General features: G+C 40.7%; 1 protein-coding gene across 16 annotated transcripts in view; it reads left to right on the plus strand.

Annotated features, from left to right (window-relative positions):
• The first annotated feature begins 222 nt into the window (after positions 1 to 222).
• The window catches only part of URE (urease), a 31,565-nt gene continuing 14,140 nt past the window's right edge, over positions 223 to 17,647 (plus strand). For 2 of the 16 annotated variants that reach the window (XM_088904145.1, XM_088904153.1), the window contains exons 1-9: positions 1,105 to 1,878; positions 1,946 to 2,972; positions 3,261 to 3,413; positions 6,695 to 6,866; positions 7,290 to 7,363; positions 15,446 to 15,491; positions 15,734 to 15,839; positions 16,575 to 16,717; positions 17,421 to 17,531. In XM_088904145.1, coding sequence (XP_088760271.1) covers positions 6,741 to 6,866; positions 7,290 to 7,363; positions 15,446 to 15,491; positions 15,734 to 15,839; positions 16,575 to 16,717; positions 17,421 to 17,531 — 606 coding nt within the window. In that variant the 5' untranslated portion in view covers positions 1,105 to 1,878; positions 1,946 to 2,972; positions 3,261 to 3,413; positions 6,695 to 6,740. Of the gene's footprint in view, positions 496 to 533; positions 936 to 1,104; positions 2,973 to 3,260; positions 3,414 to 3,861; positions 5,055 to 6,694; positions 6,867 to 7,289; positions 7,364 to 15,445; positions 15,492 to 15,733; positions 15,840 to 16,574; positions 16,718 to 17,420; positions 17,532 to 17,647 lie in introns of those variants that run through there. The other 14 variants (XM_088904146.1, XM_088904148.1, XM_088904150.1 and 11 more) reach the window with 14 other exon arrangements.

Here is a 17,647-nt window from a genome sequence, read left to right on the forward strand (position 1 = left end):
TGCAAGGCTAACAGGCCTTGCACCGACTGAAGCCAATCTCGTGCGAACAAGCTAAACGGGCGTGCCGCCTATTTGCGTAGTGCGCCACGCAGCGAAGTGAGTAGTGCGCCACGCAGCTCACTACTGCAAGCATGTGCGTAGTGCGCCACGCAGCTCTCGTTCAGGAGAAGAGGGAGAAATGCAAACAAAACACACCGGTACAAAGATTCCACACCAATACAGCGAATATAAATATAGATCAATTAAGATAAGTTTCCGTCCGCCTCTCACTGAGTCACTGTCTCACTTCTGACTTTTTTTTCCCTAAAAAACTTGAAACTCAACTCTGACTTCGATTTGTGAATGTATTAGTTGATAGTTTCCGATCGAACTGCGAAGTGAGAACTGCTCAAACGATTTCTTTCCTTCTCTCTTTTAACCATCTATTTATTCCCTCATTTACATTTGAAGAATCAAAGCTTGACAAGTTAATCCAAACTTGTCCCCCGCCCTCAGGTTCTTCATAATTTGCCGTCTCTCCTTTTTCTTTCTTTCTTTTTTTTGGCACTTTGAATTTTGTTTGTTAGCAGTGATCTTCATTTAGACCTTCAATTTTGTTAATTAGGAATTTTGTTTCGAAGTAAACAAATTGAGCACGTCGATTTTAATAGACCGTGTGATGTAATAATTATGGATAGTAAATATGATTTGTTGTATAAGTTGTTTGCGTAAAATTCACGCAATTCTTAAAAGTTCTAACAAACATGAGTATGATGCCTCACGCTTGTCAAACGCCAATGTAGTATACCTGTGGCCGAGTTTAATACTTCAATTCATAGGTCGTGGTGAACTGTAACGTATATTGGATGTTTACTGCCTTATGGATCACAAGTTATATGTCTGCCTTCAGAATTGTTGAATTTGAACTTTCTTTGCTTGTGATACTTAGTGAAGAGGTTAGTAGATACTGAAATTTCTGATTTCAGGATACTGAACGTCATTGTTGGATCAGATTATCTCTATTGTTACCAAACATCTTCGAAGAAATTTTTGACATCATGTTTTTGTAACTTGGATTTTCTCAGAATAAGCTCTATCCTTACCTAACATCTAGGAAAATTGCAGGTTCCTCTTCCATTTTGTTATCTCCCGTTGAATGGGGTAGGGGGACTGAAATACTGGATCCAAATAGTTGGGATAAGTCTTGGTTTAGTGATTTGAGAATCGAGATGCCCTGTGGATATTCTTTGAGAAGAATTCTGCACCAGACTTGGGTTAAAAGCCAGTGTTTGCCAATTAACACTAACTTTCTTGTCTTCCATACATATCCCTGTGCGTGTATTGGACGGAGATAAGACTTAGGAGAGTTCCGAATCTATATGTTACAGGAGAGTCCCGGATCTGTATGTTACCTGCATTAGAAAGTCTTTTTATTTTGCTTTTCTTTTGGATTAGGAATTTATTTTTAAAAAGTTTTGGGAGGAAGGAACTCTAAATATCACCTTTCACTTCCAAAATTTTTTATGGTATCAAAGCACGCATTACTGTTCGCTGCGCGACCGACGGTTATCGGCTGCAGATCTTGTTCCGACCACAGTCTATTATCGACGACTCTGAAGCATTTATCTTCCCCCTCGCTTTTTGTATCGACTGTCTCACCTCCGTCGACACCTTGTCCAGCGCCGCAGGCTCTGTTCCCTCGTCGAGTTTCCTCGCGTTCACCACCGTCTCCGGGTAAAAAGGTTGTACTTCATCTTCTTCGGACGCTAGACCAAGCGCTCGTTTGATGCCTGCGACAATGTGTTCGCTAAAGAACCTGAAGCATCCGTTACATAGGACCATCAACTGCCGAAGAAAACCCCCGCCCTCTGGTTTCGGCGACGTGGAGTTGGGCAGCAAGTAAGCCCAAGCCGCATGTTTAACAAGACGGTTCTTTATCGTAATCTCATGCCAACTCTGGTTGCAGGTGAAATTCGGCGAATAAATCCCGGCCGCTGGAGATGGGGACAATAGGTCCTTCAAACTGGTATAGTTCGTAGATTTCAAGGCAACCATTTCGAGATAAGAAACAGATTAGCGAGAATTCTGAAGCTCTAATTGTTGGAATGCAAAAGGAGATACCTCGCTTTCCTGGAAGAGAGGCAAATTGTTGGATCTTTCCACAGTTTGTTCAGGTTTCAGTCTACTGTGTTCGCTCGAACTCCCGCTGCCAAGGAAGCTTCTCGGTCCTTCTTTAATTCAGGTTTCAGTCTACTGTATTCGCTCGAACTCCCGCTGCCATCGAAAGGAAGCTTCTCGGTCCTTCCGCTTCGACGACGCCTGGTTTTCGCTCGGCGTTGCGGGATCGGAGGAAACCAGGCAGGAGCTCGGGTTTGACTCGGAATCGGCGGGCTCACTTGTTCTGATTTCTTCGTGAGTTTCATTAGGATCGTCCATCTACGTGTTTCTTGCAATAATGAAGCAGCTCGGACGAATCTTGCTGATCGGTTACCATGACTGCCAACAACGAAAGGAACAGTGAGAGCTCAAGTAAGTCTGAATGGTGGGGTGACAGACCCCGCGGTACGTCGACTGGGCATGGAGCAGATCGAGGAAAAGGGGGTGGACCCTCTGGCGGATGTGACCGAGGTTCAGCAAAAACTCATGCTGCTCATTCATTGACAGGGCGTGAGGTGGCTGCTAATGCAGTCGTAACTGACGGAGATAGGACCAGACTGAACGACCTTAATGACGAGTAATGGCAGACTCTTAATGCTTACAAAACCAGGACTAATGAAAGACTCTCTAGTAAGAATTATTCCACTGAATGGATTGTTGACTCTGGGGCATCACATCACATGACAGGGAATTTAAATGTGCTCGTCAACACCTATGATGTTGCACCTTGTCCTGTTAGCTTACCCAACGGTGCACACACCGAGGCCGTGAAAGAAGGCACAGACTCTTGTAAGCATGCTTAATGCTTACAAAACCAGGACTAATGAAAGACTCTGGTAAGAATTATTCCACTGAATGGATTGTTGACTCTGGGGCGTCACATCACATGACAGGGAATTTAAATGTGCTCGTCAACACCTATGATGTTGCACCTTGTCCTGTTAACTTACCCAACGGTACACACACTGAGGCCGTGAAAGAAAGCACTATTGAACTTGGAAATAATTTTAAATTGCTGCACATATTATATGTCCCAAAACTCAATTGTAATTTATTGTCAATAGGTCGGTTACTTCGTGACAAATTGTATTGTGACGTTTACTAATAAGTTGTGTGTGATACAGGACCGCATCTCGAGGACTCTGATTGGTGTGGGTGAACAGCTTGATGGGGTCTATGTCTTCAAGGGTGTGGCGCCGGTCCGTGCTTACAAGACAGATGGAATTGGATCATGTGATTTGTGGCATTGGAGATTGGGACACCCTTCTTATCAAACGGTTAGTTCGCTTCTTAATATCAGTAATAGTAAGAACAAAACCTGTGATGTTTGTTTGAAGGCAAAGCAAACTAGGGATGTTTTTATTCAAAGTAGCAATAAAGTGACCAATTGTTTTGTTTTGATTCATTTTGACTTATGGGGTGCTTATAGAGTACCTGCATCTTGCGGTTTGGATTTCTGTGCAATGATTGAACGACAATTCAATAAGAAGGTTAGGGTGGTGAGAAGTGATAATGGAACAGAGTTTAAATCCTTGAAATCATATTTTGAGGAGCAAGAGATTTTATTTCAGACTTCCTGTGTTGGAACACCACAACAAAATGGTCGTGTGGAGAGAAAGCATAGTCATATCTTGAATGTGGCCAGAGCACTCAGGTTTCAAGCACATCTTCCGATCAATTTTTGGGTGAGTGTGTTTTGACCGTAGGGGACACCTTTGACCCTTCTTGGTGGTAAAACACCTTACGAGATGCTGTTTGGACAAAGTCCTTATAAACATCTCAGAGTTTTTGGTTGCTTGTGTTTTTCGCATACACGGGACCGTGACAAATTTGCCGCTAGGAGTAGGAAATGTGTCTTTGTTGGGTATCCTTTTGGGAAAAAGGGATGGAAATTATACGATCTTGAGTCTGGTGATTATTTCGTCTCACGAGACGTGGTGTTTAGTGAGGTCGAATTTCCCTTTACCACTCCGGAACATCAACCCTTAATAACCAGTCCTCCCGTAGCCAAAGAAAACGTTGGGTTGCCTTGGGCCACTCCTCCTGACATGGTATCTGAGTCACCTCATATAGAAGTTAGGGGGAGCGACACGATCAATGAAGAAGTACATCAAAACACGGGTAATGATGAGGAGGCAGGTCCTCATATAGAAGTCAAGGGGAGCGACACGATCAATGAAGAAGGACATCAGAACACAGGTAATGATGAGGAGGCAAGTCCTCTTGATGAGACAAGGAGCCATGTAGCTTGCAGAAATAATGAAACTCCAGCTACTTCTCAGCCCACTACAGAGTTATTAGGCCGCGGACATCGAGAAAAGCGACCCCCCAGCTATTTACAAGACTTTGTCACACACTCTGCTCGTCGTTTAGACCCCTCCGCTGTTTCTCCTGCATCATCTCAGTCCTCAGGTACTCCTTATCCCATAACTAATTATGTGACGTATGATAATTTTTCTGTGAAACACAGACATTTCTTGGCAGTTGTTACTGCAGGCCGATAACCTACTCGTTTCTCTGAGGCAATGACTGATGCTCGGTGGTGCGAGGCTATGCGCCAAGAGATATAGGCTTTGGAAGACAATGGGACATGGACCTTGGAAGACCTCCCACCTGGAAAAAAGGCAATCGGGTGTAAATGGGTCTACAAAATCAAGTACAACTCTGATGGATCCATTGAAAGATTTAAAGCACGGTTGGTAGTCTTGGGCAACACTCAAGTTGAAGGTCTTGATTACAACGAGACCTTTGCCCCTGTGGCTAAAATGGTCACAGTTCGAACCTTCTTAGCAGTTGTTGCGGCCCAACATTGGGAATTGCATCAGATGGATGTCCACAATGCTTTTTTGCACGGTGATTTTCATGAGGAGGTCTATATGAAACCTCCTCCAGGTTTTTTGGCCTCCGGGACTGGAAAGGTATGCAAACTCCGAAAATCTTTGTATGGTTTGCGGCAAGCCCCTCGGAACTGGTTCTCTAAGTTAGGTGCTGCCTTGAAAACTTTTGGGTTTGAACAGTCTGGTTCCGATTATTCCTTATTTACATATCGCAAGAATGGGCTTGTCTTGCACGTCCTGGTTTATGTTGATGACTTGATCGTTGGTGGGAATAACCCAGAATTCATACACAAATTTAAGCAGTATATGAACTAGTGTTTTCACATGAAGGACTTGGGTGTTCTTAAATATTTTTTGGGCATTGAAGTGACTCGCAGATCCTCGGGGATATTTCTTTGCCAAAGAAAATATGCACTTGATATTATTATAGAAACTGACTTATTGGGGTCCAAACCTGCTCCCTTTCCTATTACTCAGAATCATAAACTTGCCCTTGCGACGGAGCACTCCTGGATGACCTTGAACGATATCGACATCTTGTGGGCTGGTTGATTTATTTAACCATTACGCGGTCGGAGCTCAGTTATTGCATCCATGTCCCGACTCAATTTATGCAATATCCTCGTGTTGATCATTGGGATGCGGCATTACGTGTGGTTCGTTATCTGAAAGGACGTCCTGGTCAAGGAATATTTTTGCGCTCTGATAGTGATCTGCAATTATATGCCTATTGTGATTCCGACTGGGCGAGTTGTCCTCTAACTCGTCGCTCTCTTACTGGGTATTTTGTCATGTTAGGACATTCCCCCATCTCCTGGAAGACTAAGAAACAACATACTGTCTCCCGTTCCTTTGCCGAGGCTGAATACCGGTCAATGGCCACTACCAGTTGTGAGTTAAAGTGGCCAAAAGGTCTGTTATCATCTTTGGGTATATCTCACCCTCAGCCTATACGCTTGTTTTGTGACAATCAAGCTACTTTGCACATTGCCGCGAACCCTGTTTTCCATGAACGAACAAAACATATTGAAGTTGATTGTCATTTCATTCGCAATGAGCTCCAAGCTGGCACGCACCTGCCTTTATATGTATTGGTGAACAACTTGCCGACATTTTCACCAAGGCTCTTGGACAAAAACAGTTTGATTCTTTCCTTCCCAAGCTGGGCATTCGCAATCCTCATGCACCTCCTTGAGGGGGAGTATTGGACGAAGATAAGACTCAGGAGAGTCCCGGATCTATATGTTACAGGAGAGTCCCGGATCTGTATGTTACCTGCATAGTTAGGAAGTCTTAAGAAGTCTTTTTGTTTTGTTTTTCTTTTTGGATTAGGAATTTGTTTTTAGAAAGTTTTAGGGAGCAAGGAACTCCAACGTTTGTATATAGATATCATAAGGTATCAATGGAAAAGACACACCTTTGGCTTACAAAATTTTTCAGCATGAGAAAAGTAGAAGGATGATAAATAATAAAAAGAGAAGAAATGAAAAATAACTGACATATACCCGAAAAGATTTAGAAATTAGATTTTCTTTATGAGTACATAAAAAGATGAGAAAATATTTTGTTGATGACAGAGTATGTAGTTCTAGAGAGTAGATTTATTGGGAACAAACTTATTAATTTAAGATGTTTTCTTATGATCTATCGATTTACCATTTATGTATCATCTTGCTAAGCTATTTCTATCTTACTTCTCAAATCCTTCCCATTAATTATAGGTTGGACTTGGGATGCTAGTAGCGTTTTGAGATACGAATAATAGAAATGAAATTGACCCCAAGAGAAGTTGAGAAATTAGCTCTGCACAATGCTGGATTCCTTGCACAAAAGCGTTTGGCTCGTGGCCTTAGGCTCAATTCCACTGAAGCAGTAGCTCTAATAGCAACACAGGTATTGGTGCAGAATTTATATTATTTTTCTTCATAAAGAGGATAATTCACTTCCTAGGAATTTGTAGTCTCCTAAGTGGTTCACATTTTTTTTTTTTTTTTTACAATGAGAAATTGGAGAAATCTTATTTCTGTTTTGAAACCTCACCCATCCATGAATACATGTAGATTGCTATATATCTATATAAGTTTTGGACATTTTAAGCTGCAAGATCTTCTTTGGATATTGACAAGCTTGCTTTCTATCACAATTCATGAAATTTTGGCTGATAGAATTAAAAAAGATGAGCCACAAATTGTAGAAAGATATCTCATTATACATCATGTGTATATAGATTATTCTATTATTTAGAGAAGTTTTACTTGATTCTTGGTTGTGAAGAGGAAAAGAAAGTTATACCTTGTCTTTATTTTGTATTTGCAGATTTTGGAGTTTGTTCGAGATGGTGATAAAAGTGTTGCAGAGTTAATGAACATAGGAAAACAACTTCTAGGAAGGTGTGTGAAATAAGTATCTAATTTTATTTAACCCCTTTCCTAGAAAGAGCATTAGCTAGTATGTCTGCTAATCTGAGGACCTAATCAAAAGAATGGTTCAGACAAAGCTAACGATCCTGCTTCCTTACTCTATGACAATACTAGGGATGGCAATTTTCCCCATCCTTGCTAGGTACCTGACATCCCCAGCCTGGTAGGGACGGGGTTGGAGATTGCCTTGGTGGGGACAAGGACGGAGATGAGGAGTGAAGTCCCTGTCCTTCCCTGACCCCGATTATGTATATTAAATATATGTGTATATATATATTATATTAAACATATAATTTTATTTATATTATATATATCAAAATATTTTAAAATATTATTTATATTTTAAAATTTCCTTTATTTTAAATGAATATTTTTCCAAAACACATATTTAATTAAAAAATTAGGGGATTTGGGCCCCCGATGGGGATCGAGGTTGGGGACGAGTATGGTTCCTGCCCCATTGCCAATCACTCAACCAACTGATATTTCTGTCAAAAAAAAGTTGCCGATAACTGTTTGTGGGTCCACTTTTCTCACTAGTTTCCTATGACTCATGTAGCAACCCAATTCTCTGACTACTAAATAACCATGCTTTTATTAGAACTTTAAAAGTATGTTTTACACCGTAAGTGTGCCAAGCATCCCTTTTTTGTAGGCCAGTCTCCTACTTACCCCTCTGTCTCCCGATCTAAATTTATCTCCCTTCAAAATAACTGAGTCCTATAGTTTCCTTGTCTAGACAAGCAGATATCATTGTGTTAGCACTCGTAGATGTCCAATGAAAGGTGGCATCTAGTTCATCTGCCAAATGTCTAATCTCTCATATATGATACATCTATTGCCAAGTTCCCTTCATGTTGTGTATAAACCAACTTACCACTACTTTTGAGTCCCCATCCACCATGATATGTGTTAGTGGTGTTAGTGAAGGGGTATTTCAGTCTTTGTACTTGTTGAGAATGCTGATGTGTACTGTTATGTTAGTTCGAGTGCCTCTTACTTAAAGAAGGGCACTCAAGTCTTTTTCAATAAGTCAATAATATAATAATAGGTCTGGCCGAATCAAGGGATTAACTTTTTTCCCTAATTCGAACCAGCTCTTCTCTCTTTTCTTCTTTCCTCTCCTACTTCTTGCTGTCTACTTTACTCTACAGTCAACGAACAAGACAGAATTCTATGGCAGGTCAAACTTCAACATGGTATCAGAACTAGGTTCACCAAATCAGACTTGCTAGAATTCTGCCTTCTGCGCATTCGAATTAGGGTTTCACTTGGGGTTCTCAGTTGTGAGTTGGAGACTGGGAAAAGGGCTGAAAAGGAGTGATCGCCCTCTTCCCTAGGAGGTCTCTATGCCTCCGATTGTGTCGTTGGTGATTGGTTGCTGTGGTTTCTAAGCCCTAGTTAGGGCTGGTACGTGTGGTGCAGTGGTGTCTCAGCCCTTCGTATGGTTGGCCTTCAGGCGATGAGGTAAAGTTTTTTTTTTATATATTTTTTTTTTGTTATGGAATACATGAGAGGTGTAGTACAGTTCGCATGATGGGTTCTCAGATTGCAGTATGCTAGGGTTTATGCTAGGGTTTATTCTGGTTTGTGTGTGATTCGAATGGCAATAGTGTCTACTTAATGGTGAAGCTTCCTATAGTTGTGGATTAATGTTGGTGGTGTTACAAGTGTGGTTTTCAGCTTTTGATATCGCTGAAATCAGTGTGTAGACCTCGGTGAGTAGGGGTTGTGGTGTTGTAGTTTTCAACATTTAATACTGCTGAAATCAGTGTACAGACTTCGGTGAGTAGGGTTTGTGGTGTTGCAGTTCTCAGCTGTTGAAATCAGTGTGCAGATTTCGATGAAGTGTCTGTGTGTAGTGTGCAGTGTGTAGTGCTCCTAATTCAGTGCTCAGAATTAAGGGAGTTCGGCAATGGCAGATAACAGTGATAGTAAACCTAGTGTCATGATATCTACTGACTACCTGAATGTCCAAATGACCTCCATTAAACTGAATGGAGAGAATTATGTCCCTTGGGCCAAGTCTGTAGAGGTTTTTCTGAAGGCGAAGAAGAAAGTGAAGCATATAAGAGAGGAGAAACCCCCCGCTAATTCTCAGGAGTATGAAGACTGGGAACAGGAAGATGCACAGATCATTACATGGTTGTGGAACAGTATGGAACCCAAAATCAGTGTGAACTTCATGTTTCTTGACACAGCCAAAGAGGTGTGGGATCATGCCAAGAAACTGTATTCAGGTCAGGATAATACCACTAGGGTATATCAACTGTATCAGGAATACTTCAATCTGCAACAGGGAAATCAGAGCCTTGAGGAGTACTATGCCAATGTGAGGAATATCCGTAATGAGTTAAATGTCTATCATCCTCTCACTTCAGATGTCAAAGTTCAACAGCAACAGCGAGAGCAGCTTGATGTAACACGGTTTCTGGTGGGGCTGAAGTCTGAGTATGAACCAGTACGAGCCCAGATACTAGGGGGATCTGCTCTTCCATCTTTAGAGGAGGTGTTTGCTCGTCTTCGGAGGGCTTCCATTGGATCTATGGACTCTAATGTCTCCGATAAATCAGCATTTGCAGTGTCAAGAGGCCGAGGTGGCAGAAGTGGGACTCGAGGAACCCAGCCTGGCAGGAGTGGTAGTGGTGGATCTACACACATCCGTGGTGGTGGTCGTACTGGAGGCAGAGATTCAGGGGGAGCTCGTGGTAGAGGACGTGGCTCGGGTCCACGGAAGTGTACTCACTGTGGTTTGGATGGACATACCATTAACTACTGCTATGACTTACATGGTCCTCCCTCGACGTGGGCCAACCATGCCATGACTAGTGACACCAGTTTCAGCCCTACACAGGAGAAACGGTCAGCTGACCCGATGCCTTCTACTCCCTCAGATGGTCCAGGCAAGGAGATGGTGAGTGTTCCTCGTGATGAGTATGAGAGGTTTGTTCAATCCAAGTCGCAGCAGAACACAGCTTCCTTTGCACACTCAGGTATGGCTTGTTTGGCATCCACACCCAACCCCTGGATTATTGACTCTGGAGCCTCCGATCACATGACGGGAACTCCAGGTGTGTTTTCATCTCTCACTCATTGCTCAACATCACAATCTGTTACCCTTGCTAATGGCTCCACGTCATCTATCTGTGGTGTTGGTAATGTTGACCTAGACCCTGTATCCCTATCCTCTGTTTTATATGTACCTAAGCTTCCATTTAATCTTATGTCTGTTAGTAAGCTGACCAAGTCACTTAAGTGCTCCATCACTTTTTACCCTTCTATGTGTGTTTTTCAGGATCTCAAGACGGGGATGAAGATTGGTGGAGGGCATGAAGCCGGTGGACTGTATTATCTTGATGGTGGTGGACGAACGTCAACGGCTCTTCAGTCATCCATTTCTCCTCTCCAGTGGCACTGTAGATTTGGTCATCCTTCGCTGAAAGTGTTGCAGTCCTTAGTCCCTTCATTGAGTCAACTTTCTGTTTTAGATTGTGAGTCTTGTCAATTTGGGAAACACCATCGTGTTCCCTTTCGTTCTAGGGTCGATAACCGTGTGTCGAGTCTTTTTTCTTTAATTCATTCAGATGTTTGGGGTCCTTATAAAGTGATGTCATATAATGGATACCGATATTTTGTTATTTTTGTTGATGACTGTTCAAGAATGACGTGGCTCTATTTAATGAAAGAAAGAAGTGAATTATTTTCCATCTTCCAGAAATTTTATGCTGAGATCCGCAATCAATTTGGTGTTCACATCAAAATTTTCCGTTCTGATAATGGTCGTGAATACTTGTCCTCATCTTTTCGAGAATACTTGGACCACCATGGGATTATACACCAAACTTCATGTACCTATACTCCGCAACAAAATGGGGTTGCTGAGAGAAAGAACCGCCATCTTGTAGAAACGGCACGCTCCCTCATGCACCACATGAATGTTCCCAAAACTTTTTGGAGCGATGCAATGCTCACCTCTTGTTTCTTAATTAATCGGATGCCCACGTCTATCCTTGATGGTCGTTCTCCTTTTAGTGTCTTATTCCCCAACATGTCTCCGTTTCCGCTTTCTCCTCGGGTATTTGGGTGTGTCTGCTTCGTTCATAATCTGAGTCCCGGGACTGACAAGTTAGATGCACGTTCCCTGAAGTGTATCTTCCTTGGTTATTCCCGAACTCAGAAAGGGTACAAGTGTTATCATCCTAGTTCTCGTCGTTCCTTGGTATGTGCTGATGTTACATTCTTTGAGTCTACTCCGTTCTTCGTGGGGTCCGGTGCTGCTGCTTCCCCCACATCACCACCTCCTCTTCCTCTTCCTGTGGCTGATCCACCTCCTTTGGTTCCAGTCATGCCTACGTCCTTGCCTCCGGTGCCACCATTGGTTGACCGTCCACCCATCCGTCACGTGTATACACATCGCCCACGTGTACCGGCTGCAGCTCCTCCAGCTTCATCACCGTCGACAGATCCAGCTCCAGCTTCGACACCAGCCTCCGACCTAGATCTTCCTATTGCCTTACGGAAAGGTAAGCGTACTTGCACCCTTCACCCTATTTCCAATTTTGTTTCACTTACCCACCTCTCCGCTTCCCATCGCCAGTTCATATCTTTGTTATCCTCCGTGGTTGTTCCTAAGGATGTCCAGGAAGCCCTTACCTCTCCAGAGTGGTGCCGTGCTATGGAAGAAGAGCTCTCTGCTTTGCATCATAATCACACTTGGGATCTCACCGCTCTTCCTCCTGGGAAGCAGGCTGTCGGTTGTAAGTGGGTGTATAGTGTTAAGTACTTGCCAGATGGTCGTGTTGAGCGCCTGAAGGCGCGGCTGGTTGCCAAAGGGTACTCCCAAACCTATGGCATTGACTACACGGAGACGTTCTCCCCGGTTGCTAAGATAGGATCAGTTCGTGTCGTCATCTCCCTTGCAGCTATGTCTGGTTGGCCTCTCCATCAGCTCGATATCAAAAATGCCTTTTTGCATGGGGATTTGCTCGAGGAGGTCTACATGGAGCAACCACCTGGGTTTGTTGCTCAGGGGGAGGATGGTAAGGTATGTAGACTTAAGAAGGCTATTTATGGACTTAAACAGTCCCCTCGAGCATGGTTTGGTAGGTTCAGTGAGGTGGTCAAGAAGTTTGGTCTGAAACAGTGCCAAGTTGATCACTCTGTCTTCAGTCTTGACTCTTCGGCAGGTAAAATAATATTGGTGGTGTATGTGGATGATATCGTTGTGACTGGGAATGATAAAATGGGCATTGACAGATTGAAGGCATTCCTACAGGAACACTTTCAGACAAAGGACCTTGGCAAGTTGAAATACTTTTTGGGCATAGAGGTAGCAAGATCTAAGCATGGCATTAATTTGTGCCAGAGGAAATATGTGCTTGATTTACTGGAAGAAACAGGATTGTTGGGTACTAAACCGGCTGAGACACCTATGGAAACAAATACGAGGCTGAGCAGTGATATAGGTGAAGTGTTTGAAGAGCCTGGCAGATACCGACGACTTGTAGGCAAACTAAACTATCTAACCATTACTCGGCCAGATATTTCATTTGCGGTTAGTGTGGTGAGTCAGTTCATGCAGAAACCTTTGGTCCCACATTGGAATGCAGTGCTAAGGATTGTGAGGTATCTGAAAGGAGCTCCTGGTCGTGGTTTGCTGTACAGAAGTGGTGGAAAACTGGTAGTAGAAGGATACACCGATGCTGATTGGGCAGGTTCTATGTCTGATAGACGATCTACCACAGGCTATTGCACCTTTCTGGGGGGTAACCTGGTAACATGGAAAAGTAAGAAGCAAACAGTTGTGGCAAGAAGCAGTGCAGAAGCGGAATATAGGGCCATGGCACATACTGCTTGTGAACTAGTGTGGCTGAGGAACCTTCTACAGGAGATAGGATATGACATCAGTACTCCAATGAAGCTCTACTGTGACAATCAGGCAGCGGTTCATATCTCTTCCAATCCAGTGTTTCATGAAAGAACCAAGCACATCGAAGTTGACTGTCATTTTGTGAGAGAGAAGGTGCTGAATGGGGTGATAGAAACTGCATATGTTAGTACGGGAAACCAGTGGGCAGACTTGTTTACAAAAGGCTTGAGTCGGGGGAGAGTGGACTACATATGTAACAAGCTGGGATTATATGATATATACTCACCAGCTTGAGGGGGAGTGTTAGTGGTGTTAGTGAAGGGGTATTTCAGTCTTTGTACTTGTTGAGAATGCTGATGTGTACTGTTATGTTAGTTCGAGTGCCTCTTACTTAAAGAAGGGCACTCAAGTCTTTTTCAATAAGTCAATAATATAATAATAGGTCTGGCCGAATCAAGGGATTAACTTTTTTCCCTAATTCGAACCAGCTCTTCTCTCTTTTCTTCTTTCCTCTCCTACTTCTTGCTGTCTACTTTACTCTACAGTCAACGAACAAGACAGAATTCTATGGCAGGTCAAACTTCAACAATATGTTTGTCTTTAAGTTTTCTGGTTAATATTAACCCATGTAGTTAATGGGATTGAATTCAGACGATTGGATATGATTTGTGGCCCTACAAATAGACTAATCTTCAAAGCACTAAGGTTTTTATCTTTTTTTTTTCTTTTGTATTTCTTCATGAGGGTTGATTAAGTCACATCCCAATTTTGGTAATATTAAAGTTGAAATTTGGTCGAGGGTGGGCCTCGGTGCAACGGTTGGGTTGCTCCATTGCAACTTGGGTGACTAGGGCTCAAATCTTGGAAACACCTCCTTGCATGTGCAAGGGTAAGGCTGCATACATCTATTCCTCCCCAGACCCTGCATTGGTGGGAGCCTTGTGCACTGGGCTGCCCTTTAAAGTTGACATTTGGTTGCAAGTTATTCAAATCTAGGGGCAATTTGGTCACTCTATCAATTTACCACTTCTTTTTTTGGACAAATCAATATGCCCTTGTAGAATCTCCACTCATTAGGTCACGTATATTAGTACAGTTCCTCACTATATTGGAATTGGGTGCCACTTTTTGTACCCTTTGGCATATCTATAGATCATACTTTAACTTCTTCAAAGAAATAAATAAATAAAAAGCTCAAATCAATGTTGTCAGACTTGTACTTGATACAAAACCATTTGGGTCACCGGGTCGTAAGTCAAATTGTCCAACTGTCCAATTGTTCATCTCACTCATATAAAAATGCAAAATAGACAATTTAAAAAATGGAAAATAATTCATTGTTATCTTTAAAAGCTATTTATATCAAAAGAAGCTTAAAACAATAAGGTATTAATGAATGATGTTGTCAAAATCTTAGACTTATGATATGCTTAAAATTTTGAATCATGAATCCCAAGGGTTTCTATTTGAATCTAATGTCTGAATAAATAATCTTACATTTTTATTTGAAACGTACAATTTGATTCATAAGTCTTACAATTTTTTTGTTTATATTTAGTTTTGTCAAGGGAGACTTTTTTAAAGCCCTTGCTAGAAAATGATTATTGTATGTGGATTTATTTGACTTTGAAGTCAAACTTGATTATATGATCTTAGGCTTCTATTGTATAAGTGGTAAATTCTATTGTTTTAGGTACATATATGGTAGATATAGATTAAAAATAGGGTAAAATCACTTTCCTATATATAGCCTTTTAATATATCTATATTTAATTTTTTGACAAGTTTGCAAAAAGTAGAAATAATCTTACTTACGATATGATTTATGATTCTATTCGATTCAAATTTCTCTATGATTTACAATACAATTACAATTTTTTATTGATAATATGATTATGATTTTCAAAACATTGTTAATGAACTAATTTGAGGTAGGCTTGACCAAGACAACATTTCTAAGAACCAGGCAGCCTAAAAGCCATTTTGGCTCCCAGTTCATGGTTTTGATGGTCCAGCCATTCAGTCCAGTCCAAATCTGACAATACTGACCAGAACCAACTTGATTGTGATTTTTTACTATATTTTTAATATTATACATTGTAGTCCAAGTTCTGTGTTGCAATCAATCTGGCATCGGAATTGCTTCAATTTAAAATCTGAAATATGTTTTTGTTTATCACCAGGAGGCAAGTTCTTCCAGCTGTTCCACACCTTTTGGATGTTATCCAGGTAAATATTGTGGTTAAAATTGAAATTTCCTTGGAATTGATCAGGAGGATATGCATATTAATTTTTAGTACATAGGAAGCCACGACCTTGTTTTATTTTGAAATATATTATCCATCTAAAATAACCATTCCCAGAGCTAGTCTTATATGGCTACTACATTCTGAGATGAATTATCCTTCTAAGTGAATCACATGCTTCTAAATCATTCAATTAGTGAATTTCAGCCTTTTTTCCTCACTTAGGTTGAAGGGACGTTTCTAGATGGGACAAAGTTAATCACCGTTCATGACGCTATTGCCAGTGAAAATGGAAACTTGGAGTTGGCCTTGCATGGTTCCTTCCTTCCAGGTAGAGAATGACTATTATTTGTTAAACTTGGGACTATAATATGGTATAGTTTACTTGATGGATTTTTTATCACAAAGTACAAAGAAAATGTGACTGATCAGAAAGTATGTTCTCATATCAAATTTTTTATCTATCGTCATTTTCACATGAATGTTTAAAGATATAAAATGCTACTAGAAAAAAACTCTTCAATTCATATAACTAAAACAATTTGTATCAGATTCTTATGTGAAGCTATCAATGGATAAGATCACAATCTGGTTCATTGGATTTAGCTGGATTCCGGTATTAGGTAGAAAATCCATTTAAAAGCAGTAGATTGAATGTTGGTATATATCAATATTCTTTATCTAATCTTATTAACATCTAATCCTATCTTCCATATGGTGACATGGTTTAGGCCCAAAAGTGTCCAAATATGATTTAATAGGTAGGGAAAAGTCTATTCCTCTGTTGACTCTCCATGGCTCCGTCTACCTGTTGTCATGATGACATTTATAACTTTTTAGTTAATATTTCTATTGCTAAAAACTTAAAGAGAATTGTCCTACCAACCCTTAGGTCCCAGTTATACATTTTGTGTGTTACTTATCCCTTATTTAAGGAATTTTCGTACATTAGATACCTTATTTGTCTGAACTCTATTAATTGACTATTTGTTGAATAGTTATATTCAAATTGTAACATGGCTGAGAAATATGATTTGATGTTCATGAGAGAACTTCAATTATGCAGTTCCTTCACTAGACAAATTTTCGGGAAAAGATATTTGTACAAGTCCTGGTGAAATAATTTATGAAGTTGGAAATATTACACTTAATGCCCATCGGAGAGCAGTGATTCTTTTAGTTACCAATACTGCAGACAGGCCAGTTCAGGTTTGTATCTATGTTTTATGGTTCCTTATCTACTGTTTCTGGCATCAATTTTTCTTCTTTTCTGGTAATGCTGCACTTTTTGTAGTTTATGGACTCTTAAGTTCTTGTTTTATTTCCCAACAGCCAACTCAATTTAACAAAATCTTAAAATAAAAACTTAAGAGTTAACAAAATAAGATGGACCAAAACTTAAGATTTGCATAAAATAGTTAACAAATAGCTTTGTTGATTTATGAAAATGAAGGAGTTATATACAAACTGTTTGGGTTGGTTGGCTTGGCATGATTCATGGGCTTTCACACATATATCAAAACACACAAAGTTAAGAAGGCCATATTTGGTACAAAAAATGAAGAAAGCTAGCAGGCCTTCCATTAAGCTGTTATAGCTAAAAATCATCTTCAAGATATGCATCCAAGTGAATATCTTCACAGAAAACTGGGAATGATAAATCTGGTAAAGCCAGGTTGGGTTAAGTTGCTTACATTAAGTCATCCCAAAAAGGTCCTTGGTTGCATTCTGGATATTTAGAGAAATCAGGGAAGGTCAAACTCGGAAATACCAAACCCATATTGTCTTGCTGGTTTAAGGAATTAACTGAACTGATGCATCTTGTCTGCTGCTAGTTTAGGGAATTTCTCTTTCATTGTATAAAAATGATTAGTGAATTCAAGATGATTATTTTTTCCCTTAATGAATTCAGATTGGAAGTCACTATCATTTCATTGAGGCAAACCCATATTTGATTTTTGATCGTAAGAGAGCATATGGCATGCGCTTGAACATACTAGCAGGAACAGCTACTCGATTTGAGGTTGGTATCTCAATTCATCAAAATTGTAGAGACTGCATCTTAACAGAGTTTTCCCACAGTAACTTGTTTTTTGGTTTTTATATTTTTTAGTTTAACTCTACTTTATAATTTTCCTT

The sequence above is a fragment of the Nelumbo nucifera genome, chromosome 4 (genome assembly GCF_055504915.1).
Source record: "Nelumbo nucifera cultivar China Antique chromosome 4, China Antique-T2T, whole genome shotgun sequence".
NCBI classification, from domain to species: domain Eukaryota; kingdom Viridiplantae; phylum Streptophyta; class Magnoliopsida; order Proteales; family Nelumbonaceae; genus Nelumbo; species Nelumbo nucifera.